The sequence below is a fragment of the Stenella coeruleoalba genome (genome assembly GCF_951394435.1).
Source record: "Stenella coeruleoalba genome assembly, chromosome: 10".
NCBI classification, from domain to species: domain Eukaryota; kingdom Metazoa; phylum Chordata; class Mammalia; order Artiodactyla; family Delphinidae; genus Stenella; species Stenella coeruleoalba.
In genome coordinates, this window is record NC_137156.1 from 44,154,882 (window position 1) to 44,173,014 (window position 18,133).

The following is an 18,133-nucleotide window of genomic DNA, read 5'->3' on the forward strand; positions in this document are numbered from 1 at the left end:
TTTGGGAAGTTGTCTGGAAGATATACAGATACATTTCAGAGCAAAAGTTAAAATACTGTTCTATTTCCACGAGGCATGAACCTTACAGAGAACAGAGATATCTACACTTTTCCCAAACTTTCTACTAGTAAGACGTTTTCACCTCTTTCCATCTCCTTTTGTCTCTGAATAGCTTATCATGCCTAGTAGAAATGTAATGATGGCCACCCAAGAAGAAAGCATACATCTTTCTCTGGATATCTGACATAAATACACCACACCATCTGAGAAACCTGACATACAGCTCTAAAACAGAGCACATTAACAATGGATGCAAATTAATCAATGATATTCTCTGGGGCTTATAATGTCAAAATCTTCTCTCATGTGCAATTTCAGGTTTAAAAGTGTTAGAATTTGACTTTGTTAGCTGATTGATATTTTCAGATGGCAATTATTTTTTCTCCCAAAACAAATGTGAAATAACAAGCTTCTGTAAATCTCACAGAACACCAATTTTCAGAATATCTAATTCAATGCTGTATTTACATTTAAAAGGCACATATGCAAGCTGGTAAAATAGTAATATTAGATGGAATTGAATGGCAAAAAATGGGAAAACAAGTTGAATTCCCACTATGAAAATTCAATAACTTTTCCCTCTGTGGAATTTTTTAAATTGCCAAGATACTGATAATGTTAGCAGGTTTCCTGGCACTATATCATTCCATATTTTTCCCTTGCAGAGAGATCTAAACATGGGCTACTGAATACACACACACACACAGACACACACACACACACACACACACACACACACACACACGGGAGAGCGCCTCACTCAACAAGAAGCAAAGAAGTGAGACTATTACATACATAGTCCAACCACTTTTAATGCCCTCTAATGAATGAGTGATACACCCAGTTCAGGTTCCTAAGATCTCTTCCATATTATGACTCTTACGACCCCAAATATGAAATAGTCAGAGAAAAATTGACTTCATGGCATAAATTATTCCCATAATTTAGGTTTATAACTTAAATCTACAACTAGAGCAGTATTTCTCAACCTCAGCACTAGGGAAAATTTGGACCAGATCATTCTTTATTGGGTAGGGGTGTGTCCTGTTCATGGCAGAAGGTTTAGCAGCATCTTCCACTACCTACCCACTGGGTGCCAGTAGCCCTTCATCCCTCCACCCTCGCCAACTGGGACAACCAAAAATGCCTCCAGACATTGCTACATGTCTCTTGGGGGCTGAATCCTCTCAGCTGAGAACTTGAACTAGAGCTTGATCCCTGCACACTGCAGAAACACAAGCCATGCTTGTGTGCTCTCCTATATACCTAGAGCAGTCGGCACTGACCGTCTGAGTGTTAGTTATGCAGCTCTCAAGAGCTCATGAAATCTCCCTCGGTGGAAATTGTCGATGTGTATCCTGAAGTATGTCCACAGAAGAATCAAAAATCTTAGAGAAGCAGGAGGGGGGAGATGATGTCAATGTGAAACTGACTGTGGACTTGAATGATGACAGCTCAACTAAATATATCCAAGGGAAGATGACAAATGACAGCTAGCAGGCTGGTTTAAAATGTTTTCGCAGTGGAGCACAGAAATTGATATTCATAGCAGAACATTAGGAAAAGGTTGAATTCTACACAGCATATTTTCTTTTGGGAATATATAAATGTATATATTGTGAAAAAATTAATTCAAGGAAAGCACTTAGCGTGGTGCCAGATGCATGGTGAGTGCCCATTAAGTGGGCAAGTGCTGACTGCTTTTCTTAGTAGTAGGACTACTAGCATTGTTCTCACTATTTAATTCTTTACACATTTAAACATTTTAATGCTTAGGAATATTTCTCCTAGGTGCCCTCTCTGTCTCTACCTCTCTTTCTCTCTCTGTCATTATAGAAAGTTCTCCTACACTGTTGGTGGGAATGTACCTTGGTGCAGCCACTGTGGAAAGCAATATGGAAGTTCCTCATAAAAGTAAAAATAGAGTTACAATATTCTCCACTCCTGAGCATATATCCAGATAAAACTATGATTCAAAAAGATACATGTGTACCTATGTTTATAGCAGCACTATTCACAATAACCAAGACATGGAAACAACCTAAATGTCCACTGACAGATGAATGGATAAAAAAGATGTGGTACATATATACAATGGAATATTACTCAGCCATAAAAAAGAACAAAATAATGCCACTTGCAGCTATATGGATGAAACTAGGGAATATCATACTAAGTGAAGTAAGTCAGAAAGAGAAAGACGAATACCATACGATATCACTTTTGTGTAGAATCTAAAATATGACACAGATGAGCCAATCTATGAAACAGAAATAGACTCAAGTCATAGAGAACAGACTTGTGGTGGCCAAGGTTGAGGAGGGGTGGGGGAGGGAAGGACTGGGAGTTTGGGGTTAGCAGATGCAAACTATCATATATAGAATGGATAAACAACAAGGTCCTACTGTATAGCACAGTGAACTATATTCAATATCCCATGATAAACCATAATGGAAAAGGATATGGAGAAGAATATGTGTGTGTATACATATATATATATATATTTATATAAAACTGAGTCACTTTGCTGTACAGCAGAAATTAACACCACATTTTAAATCAACTATACTTCAATTTAAAAAAGTCAAAGAAATAGACTTAAAAAAAAAAAGTTCTTTCTCATCTTCAAAGGCCCAACTCAAGGGTGAACTCCTCCTAGTGGCTTTCCCCAAGGGCCCTCACCCTTCCATGTGAAGAATTAATTTCCCCTTCATTTGTATTTTGTATTCATTTGTACAACACGTAGTACATACTTACATCATACTGCTTAGCGCATTGCATTATAGTTATTAAAGCCTGTGTGTGGCAAGCTAACCCCAACCCCTGCCTCAGGCTATGAACTGTAAGGATCTTATTTACTCTCCTTGTGTACCCTGTGCTGGCCACATGTAAGTTGCTCAGGAAAAGCATGTCCAACTCAGCTGAATTATCTGGAAAATTCAATCATGTGGAAACCTCATTTCCCAATAATGCCAGATACGTGAGGGGTGACTGAAGAGAAATGCCTTCTACACAGAATTTGGGGCTGACAGCTTCACGTGAAAAGATTAAATGAGTGAAACGATGTGTATTAAGTTTTTACCAAGAAAAATAAAGATTTGGATAAATATCAGAACACTTTTAAATGGCACGCATTGACATATGAGTAGGGATAAACAGGGAGGTGGGAGATAGTAGGAATAAAACATATAATTTTAAGAGTTTTAGGTCTTGCTAAGATAAATAAGTGCGAAAAGAGATGACATCATGGGTCTGTCTCTTTCATATTTGATCACATAACATTGTCAAAGGATTTCTAGATGAGATGGTTAACAGACCAGAGAGCGTCTTGAATATAAAACATATCTATAAAACATCAGTCTAAATTACTTCAAGGATCCCCACCTTGAAACTCCTAGATGATATGTTATGGGAAGTGAGCTTTAAATATGTGAAATTATACACACACACACGTTTGCATTGTCAAATGCACTGCCTTAAAGAGTACAGTCTGCACTGACTTTTCAATTGTTTCTTAGTTTAATTCAAAACACTATTACACACTACTATATATAAAATAGATAACCAACAAGGACCTATTGCATAGCACAGGGAACTGTAGTCAATATCTTGTAATAACCTATAATGGAAGAGAATGTAGAAGAAAAAAATATATATGTATATACACGTATGTATAACTGAACCACTTTGCATTATACCTGAAACTAACACAACATTGTAAATCAACTATAGTTCAATAAAAAATTTTTAAAAAAGAAACAGTACATAAATAAAATCCACAAGTTTGAAGACAAGTTTTAAGAGGTGACCTTAGGCTTGAAAATGTCTAGAGGTACAAGTTTATTTTCATATATCCATTTTAGTTCTTGATTTGATAACTATATGAAAACATAAATACTCAACAAATAATATTTGGATGTTAAAATGTGTTTCTCAAATTGAAATTCTTTCCATTTTACTGTGATCACATGATATATAAATGAAGTATCTTTAATCCTTCCTCCTCAATTTCAAAGAATTAAAGTCAAGGTTCCCAATTGGCAGCAATATTTTCCATAAAACAGGGGAAAGAAAAAAATTTATTTATCTTCATTTGCTGTGGAAAAAAAAATGCCTCTTGTAGCTTAAGAAAAAAATAAGAGCAACTTATTTTTTTAATCCTTTATTTTGTTCAGTTTAGTTTTGATTTTTGCCCCTCTCTACCTGGAAATGTTTGGATGGTTATTTGGTAAAGAAACATGTAACATACTGTTGTTTCATTATCTTCACTTGCTCAACTATGCTTATGCTTGTTTTGATTACAAAAGTAATTTTCACTATAAAAATTTAGAAAGTACAGAAAAGGGGGAAAATTAAAATTTAAAATTACCTGCAAGCTTTCAATGAACACTTGCTGCTTCCTTCCAATCTGTTTTCCACATGAATTCATCCTAACATAATTATGTATATTATGTGTAAATAAAGTTTGTTTCCTGTTTTGTTAAATTAACATTACAGCCTGAGCACTTTCCAGTGTTACTAATATATTTTTAAAATACAATTTCTACTTGCTCTATGAAGTATAGCATTTCCATTTTCCATGAAACAAAGTGCAACTTTTTCTCTTCTGTTTAAAATTAAAATGTTCTCAGTCTATGCTATGGTAACCAATAATACTGTGAAAAACATTTATATGTGAATCCTTTTCTAATTTTCTATATCTCTGATACTTCTGTAAAATAAATTCATAGATAAGCAGTTTCCCATCCTCTTGAACTGTACTTTTTTTTACATCTTTATTAGAGTATAATTGCTTTACAGTGTTCTGTTACTTTCTGCTGTATAACAAAGTGAATTAGATATGTGCATACATATATCCCCATATCCCCTCCTTCTTGTGTCTCCCTCACACCCTCCTTATCCCACCACTCTAAGTGGTCACAAAACACCGAGCTGATCTCCCTGTGCTATGCAGCTGCTTCCTGCTAGCTATCTATTTTACAATTGGTAGTGTATATATGTGAATGCTGCTCTCTCACTTCATCCCAGCTTACACTTACCCCTCCCTGTGTCCTCAAGTACATTCTCCACATCTGCGTCTTCATTCCTGTCCTGCCCTTAGGTTCATCAGAGCCATTTTTTTCTTTTTTTAGATTCCATATATATGTGTTAGCATACTGTATTTGTTTTTCTCTTTCTGACTTACTTCACTCTGTATGACCTCACTACACCTCACTATCACTCACTACAAATAACTCAATTATCCACCTCACTACAAATAACTCAATTTCGTTTCTTTGTATGGCTGAGTAATAATCCATTATACATACGTGCCCCATCTTCTTTATCCATTTATTGGTTGTTGGACAATTAGGTGGATTCCATGTCCTGGCTATTGCAAATAGAGCTACAATGAACATGCTGGAACATGTATCTTTTTGAATTATGGTTTTCTCAGGGTATATGCCCAGTAGTGGGATTGCTGGGTCATATGGTAATTCTATTTTTAGTTTTTTAAGGAGCCTCCACACTGTTCTCCACAGTGGCTGTATCAATTCACATTACCACTAACAGTGCAAGAGGGTTTTCTCCACACCCTCTCCAGCATTTATTGTTTGTAGATTTTTTGATGATGGCCATTCTGAATGGTGTGAGGTGATACCTCATTGTGCTTTTGATTTGCATTGCTCGAATGATTAGTGATGTTGAGTATCCTTTCATGTGTTTGTTGGCAATCTGTATGTCTTCTTTGGATAAATGTCTATTTAGGTCTTCCACCCATTTTTGGATGCATTGCTTTTTTTTCTGAAATTAAGCTGCATGAGCTGCTTATATATTTTGGAGATTAATCCTTTGTCAGTTGCTTTGTTTGCAAATATTTTTTTTCCCATTCTGAGGGTTGCCTTTTCATCTTGTTTATGGTTTCCTTTGCTGTGCAAAAGCTTTGAAGTTTCATTAGGTCTCATTTGTTTATTTTTGTTTTTACTTGCATTTCTCTAGGAGGTGGGTCAAAAAGGATCTTGCTGTGATTTGTGTCATAATGTGTTCTGCCTATGTTTTCCTCTAGGGGTTTTAAAGTGTCTGGCCTTACATTTAGGTCTTTAATCCATTTTGAGTTTATTTTTGTGTATGGTGTTAGGGAGTATTCTAATTTCATTCTTTTACATGTAGCTGTCCAGTTTTGCCCCACCACTTATTGAAGAGACTGTCTTTTCTCCATTGTGTATTCTTGCCTCCTTTATCAAAGATAATGTGACCATACGTGCATGGGTTTATCTCTGGGCTTTCTATCCTGTTCCATTGATCTGTCTTTCTGTTTTTGTGCCAGTACCATACTGTCTTGATTACTGTAACTTTGTAGTATAGTCTGAAGTCCAGAAGCCTATTTCCTAAAGCTCCATTTTTCTTTCTGAAGATTGTTTTGACTATTCGGGGTCTTTTGTGTTTCCATACAAATTGTGAAATTTTTTGTTCTGGTTCTGTGAAGAATGCCATTGGTAGTTTAATAGGGATTATATTGAATCTGTAGATTGCTTTGGGTAGTATAGTCATTTTCACAATGTTGATTCTTCCAATCCAAGAACATGGTATATTTCTCCATCTGTTTGTATCGTCTTTAATTTCTTTCATCGGTACCTTATAGTTTTCTGCATACAGGTCTTTTTTCTCCATAGGTAGGTTTATTCCTAGATATTTTTTTCCTTTTGTTACAGTGGTAAATGGGAGTGTTTTCCTAATTTCTCTTTCAGATTTTTCATCATTAGTGTATAGGAATGCAAGAGATTTCTATGCATTAATTTTATATCCTGCTACATTACCAAATTCATTGATTAGCTCCAGTAGTTTTCTGGTAGCATTTTTAGGATTCTCTATTTATAATATTATGTCATTAGCAAACAGTGAAAGTTTTACTTCTTCTTTTCCAATTTGTATCTTTTAATTTCTTTTTCCTCTCTGATTTCTGTGGCTAAAACTTCCAAAATATGTTGAATAATAGTGGTGAGAGTGGGCAGCTGTTTTGTTTTCCTGATCTTAGAGGAAATGGTTTCAGTTTTTCACCATTGAGAACAATGTTGGCTCTGGGTTTGTCATATATGGCTTTTATTATGTTGAGGTAGGTTCCCTCTATGTGCACTTTCTGCAGAGTTTTTATCATAAACAGGTGTTGGATTTTGTAGAAATCCTTTTTTGCATCTGTTGAGATTATCATATGGTTTTTATCCTTCAATTTGTTAATATGTTGTATCACATTGATGGATTTGCATATATTGAAGAATCCTCGCATTCCTGGGGTAGATACCACTTGATCCTGGTGTATGATCCTTTTAATGTGCTGTTGGATTCTGTTTGCTAGTATTTTGTTGAGGATTTTTGCTTCTATGTTCATCAGAGATATTAGCCTATAGTTTTCTTTTTTGTGTGATATCTTTGTCTGGTTTTGATATCAGGGTGATGGTGGCCCATAGAATGAATTGGGGAGTGTTCCTTCCTCTGCTATGTTTTGGAAGAGTTTGAGAAGGATAGGCATTAACTCTTCTCTTAATGTTTGATTAAGTTCGCCTGTGAAGCCACCTGGTCCTGGGCTTTTGTTTGTTAGAAGATTTTTAATCAGAGTTTCAATTTCAGTGCTTGTGATTGGTCTGTTCATATTTTCTTTTTCTTCCTGGTTCACCCTTGGAAGGTTGTACTGTTCTAAGAATGTGTCCATTTCTTCCAGGTTGTCCATTTTATTGGCATAGAGTTGCTTGTAGTAATCTCTCATGATCTTTTGTATTTCTGCAGTGTTATTCATTACTTCTGCTTTTTCATTTCTAATTCTGTTGATTTGAGTCTTCTCCCTTTTTTTCCTGATGAGTCTGGCTAATAGTTTATCAATTTTGTTTATGTTCTCAAAGAACCAGCTTTTACTTTTATTGATCTTTGCTATTGATTCCTTCATTTCTTTTTCATTTATTTCTGATGTGATCTTTATGATTTCTTTCCCTCTGCTAACTTTGGGTTTTTTTTTTTTGTTCTTCTTTCTCTAATTGCTTTAGGTGTAAGGTTAGGTTGTTTATTTGAGATTTTTCTTGTTTCTTGAGGTAGGATTGTATTGTTATAAACTTCCCTCTTAGAACTGCTTTTGATGCATGCCATAGGTTTTGGGTTGTCGTGTTTTCATTGTCATTTGTTTCTAGGCATTTTTTGATTTCCGCTTTGATTTCTTCAGTGATCTCTTGGTTATTCAGTAGCATATTTTTTAGCCTCCATGTGTTTGTATTTTTTACAGTTTTTTTCCTGTAATTGATATCTAGTTGCATAGTATTGTTGTCAGAAAAGATACTTGATACAATTTCAATTTTCTTAAATTTACCAAGGTTTGGTTTGTGAACCAAGATATGACCTATCCTGGTGAAAGTTCTATGAGCACTTGAGAAGAAAGTGTATTCTGTTGTTTTTGGATGGAATGTCCTATAAATATCAATTAAGTCCATCTTGTTTAATTTATCATTTAAAGCTTGTGTTTCCTTATTTATTTTCATTTTGGATGATGTGTCCATTGATGAAAGTGGGATGTTATAGTCCCCTATTATTATTTTGTTACTGTCGATTTCCCCTTTTGTGGTGGTTAGTATTTGCCTTATGTAATGAGGTGCTCCTATGTTGGGTGCATAAATATTTCCAAATGTTATATCTTCTTCTTGGATTGATCCCTTGATCATTATGTAGTGTACTTCTTTGTCTCTTGTAATAGTCTTTATTTTAAAGTCTATTTTGTCTGATATGAGAATCACTACTCCAGCTTTTTTTGATTTCCATTGCATGGAATATATTTTTCCATCTCCTCACTTTCAGTCTGTATGTGTACCTAAGTCTGAAGTGGATCTCTTGTAGACAGCATATGTACGGGTCTTGTTTTTGTATCCATTCAGCCAGTCTATGTCTTTTGGTTGGAGCATTTAGTCCATTTACATTTAAGGTAATTATCGATATGTATGTTCCTATTACCATTTTCTTAATTGTTTTGGGTTTGTTTTTGTAGGTCTTTTCCTTCTCTTGTGTTTCCTGCATAGAGAAGTTCCTTTGGCATTTGTTGTAAAGCTGATTTGGTGGTGCTGAATTATTTTAATTTTTGCTTATCTGTAAAGGTTTTAATTTCTCAGTCTTATCTGAATGAGATCCTTGCTGGGTAGAATAATCTTGGTTGTAGTTTTTTCCCTTTCATCACTTTAAATATGTCCTACCACTCCTTTCTGGCTTGCAGAATTTCTGTTGAAAGATCAACTGTTAACGTTATGGGGATTCCCTTGTATGTTATTTGTTGTTTTTCCCTTGCTGCTTTTAATATTTTTTCTTTTGGTTTAAGTTTTGATAGCTTGGTTAGTATGTGTCTTGATGTGTTTCTCCTTGGATTTATCCTGTATGGTACTCTCTGTGCTTCCTGGACTTGATTGACTATTTCTTTTCCCATGTTAGGGAAGTTTTCAACTATAGTCTCTTTAAATATTTTCTCAGACCCTTTCTTTTTCTCTTCTTCTTCTAGGCCCCCTATAATTCGAATATTGGTGTGTTTAATATTGTCCCAGAGGTCTGTGGGTCTGTCCTCAATTTTTTTCATTCTTTTTTCTTTACTCTGCTCCCTGGCAGTTATTTCCACCATTTCATCTTCCAGCTCACTTATCCGTTATTCTGCCTCAGTTATTCTATATTGATTCTTTCTAGAGTATTTTTAATTTCAGTAATTATGTTGTTCATCACAGTTTGTTTGATCTTTAGTTCTTCTAGATCCTTGTTAACTGTTTCTTGTGTTTTCTCCATTCTGTTTCCGAGATTTTAGAGTATCTTTACTCTCATTACTCTGAATTCTTTTTCAGGTAGGTTACCTATTTCGTCTTCAATAAATTTGGTCTTGTAGGTTTTTACCTTGCTCCATCATCTGTAACATATTTTTTGTCAATCTTTTTTTCTTTGGTTTTTTATGGGTGGTACTGTATTCTTGTCTTACTGGTTGTTTAGCCTGAGACGTCCAGCACTGGAGTTTGCAGGCAGTTGGATAGAGCTCGGTCTTGTTGCTGAGATGAGGACCTCTGGGTGGCCTCACTCTGATTGATATTCCCTGTGGTCTGAGGTTCTCTGTTAGTCCAGCGGTTTGGACTCAGAACCCCCACCACAGGAGCTCAGGCCAGACCTCTGGCCTGGGAACCAAGATCCTGCAATCATGTGGCTGGCGAAGTAATGGTTCCTAAAAGACATGGACATCCAAGTCCCTGGAACCACCTGGCTGATGCACAGCAATGGGGTCCAAAGTTGCCAGAAGGGCCGGGCAGTGGCCTGAGGAGCACAGGGTGGCCTGGTCTCCTCAGAGTCAGAGCCAGGCCATCTGCATTGCCTGCAGCACCCAGAGTGCCAAGGACTCCACTTGGGCTTGACAGAAGTCTGCACCCCGGATTCATGTCTGAGGCCCCTTGAACTGTATTTTAAAGGAGAATTTAACTATTTATCTAAAACTTGGGTTTTCAGGAACAAGTTCACAGATAGCTCCAACTGCTCATAAGTTGGGTGGTGTTCATTTCATTACTAGACTTAAGAATGTACCAATTCCTTTCATATGAATCAAAGATCAGCTAATTTTTTATTAAGGAAAGTCACCTAGCATCATTTTGCTTACTTTATCTTAACATAAAGAGTAGCAAATGGTAGCTACTGTTATTATAGTAACCACCTACTTTTGGTTACCCTTTGTATACAACCCTCTAAATCCTAGTAAAATAGTTGCGCTTATTAAGCTGTTAACTGATATATTTATTAAGTATCAACTCTCGTCTTTGCATTGTGTTAAGCACCAGTCTTTCCCACATCATTTGAAATATTTTTATTGTTCTGAAATACTTATTTTTGCTTTTATTTTTGTCTATAGATTTTTAAACTGAGACTCCAAGATGTACATCAATTTCCCCATGTGGGAATTCCGAAGACCCTGCTCTTATTACTATATACTACCATTTTCTACAAAGCCTTTGAAATTCTACACAGAAACCTGAAATACACTAAGAGGCGTATGTGCTGTTTCTATATCTTACGTCCCTTAAATGTCTTTCTTTGGCAGAGAAAGTGGAGTGTTAAAAGGGGATCCTAGATTTACAGACAATTTACAGACAATAGCACAGGGTTGCATTTTCTTACACTGTGAATTAATGAACCACTGGCAGTGGATGACTGCCTTTTTCAAAGATAAGGAAGGCATTTTGTGAGAGATTCTCCCACCTGGTCAATGATACATAAAATTGAAATGTACAGTATGCATGTGTACATTTGTATGTTTCAGATATTGAAGCAAATAATTGGGGGGAAAAATTCCATACCCATTAACAAATACACAGAAGACAATAGGTATAGCATAACCCTACAGGAGAAAATCATAATTCAGCAACAATACTTAATAGTAAATGTTCAAAAAATGTGAACTTGGTAGAATTGAATCAATATTGAATTGAATTTACTGAATTAAAATTTTCAAAATAATTTTCATTAAATTGAGTAGAATCCTATCCAATCTCTTCCACCCTAGAGTCTGGAATTGTAGAGTGAGACAACACCAATCAAAGAGGTACATGTACTTTAGATTTTAGAAATCATTTTCAAAGATTTAGGAAAAGTATCAGTGAAATTCTGGATCTTAGAGTAGATTAAGTACACATGTTAAAATAAGTAAAGTCTTAGCCAAATTATACCCAAGAATACTCAAAGAGCAGGCAGATGGAGTTGTAGAAACATTGAGAATAATATGTTTAACATCAGTTATAATTAGAGAAATACCAAAGTTTCAAGATAGACAAATGTTCCATTTTTAGAGAGAAATGAAACTTCCAAAAATTATGAGATCTGATTAAGCATCAATACTCATAAATATTTCAAATGTATTATTAATAAAAATCAGCATGGGTTCATTCATAAATAAATCTATATATTCTTATCAATGGACTCTTCTATTAGTCCTTTATTCTCATCATTGTTATTATGTTTTAAATTATGTAACTGTAGTTAACATACTTAGAAAATAGAGTGAAAGAAACCTCAAAGGGTAGCTAGTTCAATGGATGACATTCAAAAATATCCTGAGCAGGGCTTCCCTGGTGGCGCAGTTGTTGAGAGTCTGCCTGCCAATGCAGGGGACACGGGTTCGTGCCCCAGTCTGGGAAGATCCCACATGCTGCGGAGCGGCTGGGCCCATGAGCCATGGCCGCTGAGCCTGCGCCTCTGGAGCCTGTGCTCCGCAACGGGAGAGGCCACGACAGTGAGAGGCCCGCGTACCGCAAAATATATATATATATATACCCTGAGCAGATAGAACAATGGACCTAAATAAAAGTTAGGACCTTTAATTGTGATCAGTGTAAATGTCTATATTTAGTTTCAAACAATTAATTAATAAATAGGGGCTTGCTGTACAAACATTTCCTGTAAAAAATACTTGGTATGTTGAATAACCAAGTACAAATTCAACTTTCATAAAAATATATTGTGAATGGTCAAAAGGTAAGATAATTCAAGTATTTTAGGATATGTTCATGGAAGAAGTATCCCATTCACGGGTAATGATAATTTCAGAACTGTATCAAACAAATTCATAGTGCTGAGACTAAAAAAAAAAAAAAAAAAAAAAAAAAATCACTTAAGACACTATCCCTTCTTTAAGGAGCTCACCAGCCCAAGTGTGGAAACAGATGCAGAAAAGAAGAATTATAAATAAAATATTTGTTAGCTATGGCAATATAATTAGATGGTATTTGGAGCATTATTTTCAATTCTAGTCATTTAATTTTAAAAGACACCCCCATTATTTAGTATTTAAAAGAATAATGTAGTATGCCAGGCTCTGTCCCTGTGAGAAAAAAATTAGTATCCTCATTTTATAACTGGAACCACAGGACTGAGATTTAAAACAAAAAACAAAAAATTCACCCACAGACAAATAGCTAGTACGTGTTAGAGCTGAGAAAAGAACAGAGATCTTTCTGCCTTGAAATTAGTGCTCTTAAAATAACAGTATACAGAGATCAGTATTTATTAAGGTGTGTCTTGCTAAACCAGTGTTTCATAGGATATTAAGTATTACAGACCCAAAGAAAAAGATTCCATAGTCAAATAATTTTGAGGAAGACTAGGAAAAACCAAATTGACAAGTTTCTTGACCATAAAGACCTTGCAAGACTTTACTATTCTGACATGCATGGTGAATCTCCTAAAACACGGTCTAACAAGTAGACTTTTCAAATGCTTTTGACCCCAGAAGCTTTTTATTCTTTTTCTTTATTGAGTATTATGAGGGGCTAGTGTTCTATGGAACACCCATTGAGAAATCCTACTCACTAGAAGACCAAGAAAAATCCAAAGGCCAGGAACTAGAAATATTCAGTAAGGAGAGAAAGAGGCCTTAGTGAGCTCATGACAGCTGTCTTTAAATATTTATCTCATCAAACAAGGACATAGCATTTCATCAAAGGGAAAATCTAGATTTAATGAATGGAAGACAAATTTCACCTCAATATAATATTCCAATAAGAATTTTCTTTAAAAATGTAAGAGCTGTCCAACAAAAGTGCTAATCATTTGTAAAAGGTGTTACCCAAGCAATTTCTGCACTGGTCTGAAAACACCACTAAAGTCCCTTTCTAATTCTTATATGTGATGGCTCATTTGCAGTAATTATCAGCTGAGGTTATCATACATTCAGTATTTCAGATTCTCTGTCTATTTTTGTACCATTTTGAATTAAGCATTTTATAGACAGAAGACATACAGGTTAACTGTCAGAATCTATTGCAAATACAATGTCTTCCATCAAAATCCACATAACACTACACAGAGTTTACACTATGCCAGGGAAAAATAAAGCCACTCTTCTCCAATTTATAAAACAACAAGTAATTTAAATCATCTTAATTATAAATTTCATATGTGCAGAATAAAATGAAAGTTTTCTCATTTACAAAATGAGGTGAAGGGCCTGAAAATCACATACAGGGGAGCATGAGACCCTCTAGCACACAGATTGGTGTAAGGAGTAGGAAAAAAAAGCTGTGACATGTACAAGACACATTTCAGATCAGTTACATGTATCTTTCATGTGTCTATACCTGCCTTGATGCCGTTACACTCAAAGAAGCATGATTTGATAGACCACGTGGGTTATCAATGGATTTTACTACAATGTAACATTTATTTGCTAGGATAATAAGTCAGATATAAATTTGATACCTATTTGTGTATTCCTTGATGATCTGATATATGCTAATCTTAATTGTTTCATTTTCAAATCGGCTGTTGCTCCGGTCCTTATATATCCTGAATTCTGCTGCTGTCACTGCTTCTCCATGAGGAATCTGAGTAAGATCAAACCGGAATTCTTTGTAATGCCTTCGCTGGTGAGAAAAATCCTTGTCTCTTTCAACTGGAAAAAAAAAAAAAGGAAGTAAAAAGTTAGGCCTTTATAAAGTATGGAAATTAATGGTAAATTCTTTCACTTTGAAAACAAACAAGCAGGATGTTATAAAACTGGGAAAACATAAAACCACAGACTCATATGTGTTTCCAGTTGAAGGAAATTCCACAAACCAACAGCCTTTAGTTCAAAAGCAATATAACCTCTGTGGTTTTATACAAATTCCTGGCTCCTAAATGGAAAGGTTATCCAAAAATGTTTTTAAAAGTGAAGGTTGTAAAGTTATTACTAGTGTGTATCAAGTACCAGAACAGAGAAGGGTTCATACAGGAATTAGCACTCTGTGATAGAAAGCTCCAGAGTTCCAGGTGAAGTCAATGGTGAGATTTAGCACAGTCGAGGGAGGAAAGTCGGAAGGAGGCCCGAGAAGCTGCTGGCACAGCTGGGGCTGTGTTTATGAAATTTTAGAGGTCAAGGAAACAAAACAAATGCATTTTCACAAGAAAGATTGTTTCTAAAGTGTCTTCCCGGGTGATGTTTTTCCTCCTTTTAGCAAATGCAAAGCTCTACCTTTTTTAATGCACTTTCATTAGTTCTTATAGATTATTGAGTACAACCCCCCCAACCCGTGGTGCAGCATCCAGTCTCCCAAAGATCTCTGTTCTTATGCAAATTTGAGAGAGGAACATATTTCCGCCTTCAGCAACCTTCCCACCAAATGAGGTCAGAGAATTTTTCCTCTTGGGAATATTAAGGAGTGTTGAGGGATTCAGGACAGTGTCAGGCATATCATTACATAATCCAGCCTTGTAAAATGATGTATTATTGGATACAGTCTATGCTTGTTACTGAGCAGTGTTCTTGGCCTTTCCTAATCAATAGAAATTGATAAAGAGGCCAGACAAGAAATTCAGACAAGGCTTTATTGGGGGCCCTGCTATAGCAGGGGGGAGCAAAAACAAGTAAGAGTTTTCCTTCCTTGCTCCCAAGTTGGGGCAAGCTGGTTCCTTATATGGGGTGAGGGTAGGGGTGTGTCCAGGAGTTGGGCCAGAGGGGTGGCTTGCCCACCGCTTACGTGGTGTTGTGTGCAGGGGGCATGCACAGTACCTTGCTTTTGCTCCTGACACCCTGTTTTTGCTCCAGGCTCTTCAGAAGTGGCAATTGGGTTTTTGGCCTTTTTGTATCTTGTTGTCCATAATTTGCCCCAACTGCTCATGAACGCAACTATATTTAGTCCCTTATAGGTTTTTTTTGTATTTTATTGCTTGAGGAGAGATGTTTGTCCAGGTGCAAGCACTGCAACAAAGGGTCCCAGGTCCCAGGTCACAGCCTGTCTCATGCTGGGTACCAAAATCTTTCTTAAGGAACCACCTATTAAAAGGGTTCATTTTTAGTAATGCAATATCATTTGATGGAATTAAGTTTCTCAGTGCTGGTAGGTTTCTCAAAATCTCAGTTACCTAAGATAATATAGGACAGATTACAAAAAAAATTCACTGCAAAGCATTGTGTTCCAAGTGTCTCACAAACCTACAATAATTTTTTAAAATATATCCAGTGACATTTCATTGCTGAAATGTTGTTACAAGAAGATAAAAGATGTATGCTATATAAACAATTCACAATGTTCAAATATTGGATTAAGACACAAAAAATATCTTTAGGAGGTTAATTGAAATGATACCAACACTGCTAAAAATATATGAAACTTGGGATCCTTAACTAGAGGAAGGGTCAAGGTTAAGGAAGAGAGAAGGCAATCATGATCATTGAGGAGTGATTTTTGGGAACCCAGGCTGCTGGACTCCTAAATTCTAGTGCCAGACAGGGCTCCATGTCTGAGAGGAAGTTCATGACAAAGGAACCCACAATTCCTTGCCTTCATCCTCCAAAATAATCTCTGGTTTATTTTCTCCAGAGGAGTAGGAGATGGTTTAAGAGAGCTAGGAGCTCAGCCCCACCTCCATCTCAGATACCTACACAAGCAAAGAGGAAAATGTAAGCTACACCTGGACTTGGTGAGAACAGTGCTCTCGGGCTGCCTGGCTACACCAACACCACCTCCCATGACTCATGAGGTTTTGTTTTATTTAAGTATCATTATCTTGGTCCTAAGAGAGGTCCATTCCCCTGGAGAGATCATTAATTAACTTTCCCTAAATAAGGAGGATGACTACATTTTTAAGATCCTATTTTGGTCCATAATTTAAACCTCTTTTCTGTCTGAGCTCCAGCTGGCGTTAGTGTAGACTGCTATGAACGGGTCTCCATCTCCAAAGTGTAAGGACAGAAAACACCTACAAACTGGATCTCTAATAACTAGAGTGTACGTATGAATATTAAAACTAGCCACAACTCTTGTTTACAGAAAAACTACATTTTTTTTTAAGAATCAATTTTATTTATTTATTTATTTTTGGTTGTGTTGGGTCTTTGTTGCTGCATGCAGGCTTTCTCTAGTTGTGGCGAGCGGAGACTACTTTTCGTTGCAGAGCACAGGTTCTAGGCGTGTAGGCTTCAGTAGTTGTGGCACGCGGGCTCAGTAGTTTTGTCTTGCAGGCTCTAGAGAGCAGGCTCAGTAGTTGTGGCACACCGGGCTTAGGTGCTCAGCAGCACGTGAGATCTTCCCGGAGCAGGGCTCAAACCCATGTCCCCTGCATTGGCAGGTAGATTCTTAACCACTGAGCCAACAGGGAAGTCCCAACAAAGAACTACATATTTTTTTTTAAGAACTACATTTAATTCACTGTAAAATTGTCTTTTCTGATCCTAATTTAAACAAAGTAGATGACATCATGAAACAGTATTTAAATAGAACCGCTCTAAGCATTTTATTGATATTAACATATTATACTTCATAACAACCTATGAAGTAGGTTCTATTATCTTCCTCATTTTGAAGATGAAGAAACCGAGGAGGCAGAGAAAAGAAATACCTTGCCAAAGAATTTGAATCCAAGCATTTGATGCCACCAAGCTATGGTTCTTAAATGCCAGGATCGGCTGCTTCTGCTTCTAAACTACTACTTTGTCCTAATTTACTAAGTATTTATGCTTTAATAAAGATCTGATAAATTAGGAGTTTGGGATTAACAGAAACACACTACTATATATAAAATAAGTAAAAAACAAGGACCTATTGTATAGCACAGGGAACTATACTCAATATTTTATAATAACCTATAATGAAAAAGAATATATTTATAATATATATTAATATATGTATGAATCATTTTGCTGCACACTTGAAACTAACACAACATTGTAAATGAACTATACTTCAATTAAAAAAAAAAGAAAAAGAAACAGAAGAGTGATCTGAAATCTTGCATTCACAAGTCCAAAATCCAAAAAGCTCTGAAAACTGAAAATTTGGTTTCAACTTCATTTGGCAGAAGAACTGGAAATTAACTGATTTGAGGTGACTTTAAAGTCCCTATTTATCTCACTTTAACTTACTGGTTTGCTGCAGAAATGTTCCTGGTGTTTGACTACGTGACACTGTCCCAGACTCTGCTTGAGGAGTTCCATACTTTATGATCTAGGCATTCATCAGTCATTCAAAAATATATATTCTCTATTCTGAAAGTCAATATTCAAAATTCTAAGTGATAACAATCATTATTCAATTTTTCATTAACAATCAGTTTTATATTTGAAATTTAGACAAAA

At 36.0% G+C, this 18,133-nt stretch overlaps 1 protein-coding gene across 2 annotated transcripts in view; it reads right to left on the reverse strand.

Annotated features, from left to right (window-relative positions):
• The window catches only part of BMP5 (bone morphogenetic protein 5), a gene marked incomplete at both ends in the record, with an annotated part of 116,995 nt that overhangs the window by 46,804 nt on the left and 52,058 nt on the right, over window positions 1-18,133 (reverse strand). For both annotated transcript variants that reach the window (XM_079933906.1, XM_079933905.1), the window contains one exon: window positions 14,278-14,470. In XM_079933906.1, the coding sequence (XP_079790032.1) occupies window positions 14,278-14,470 (193 nt within the window). The remainder of the gene's footprint in view (window positions 1-14,277; window positions 14,471-18,133) is intronic.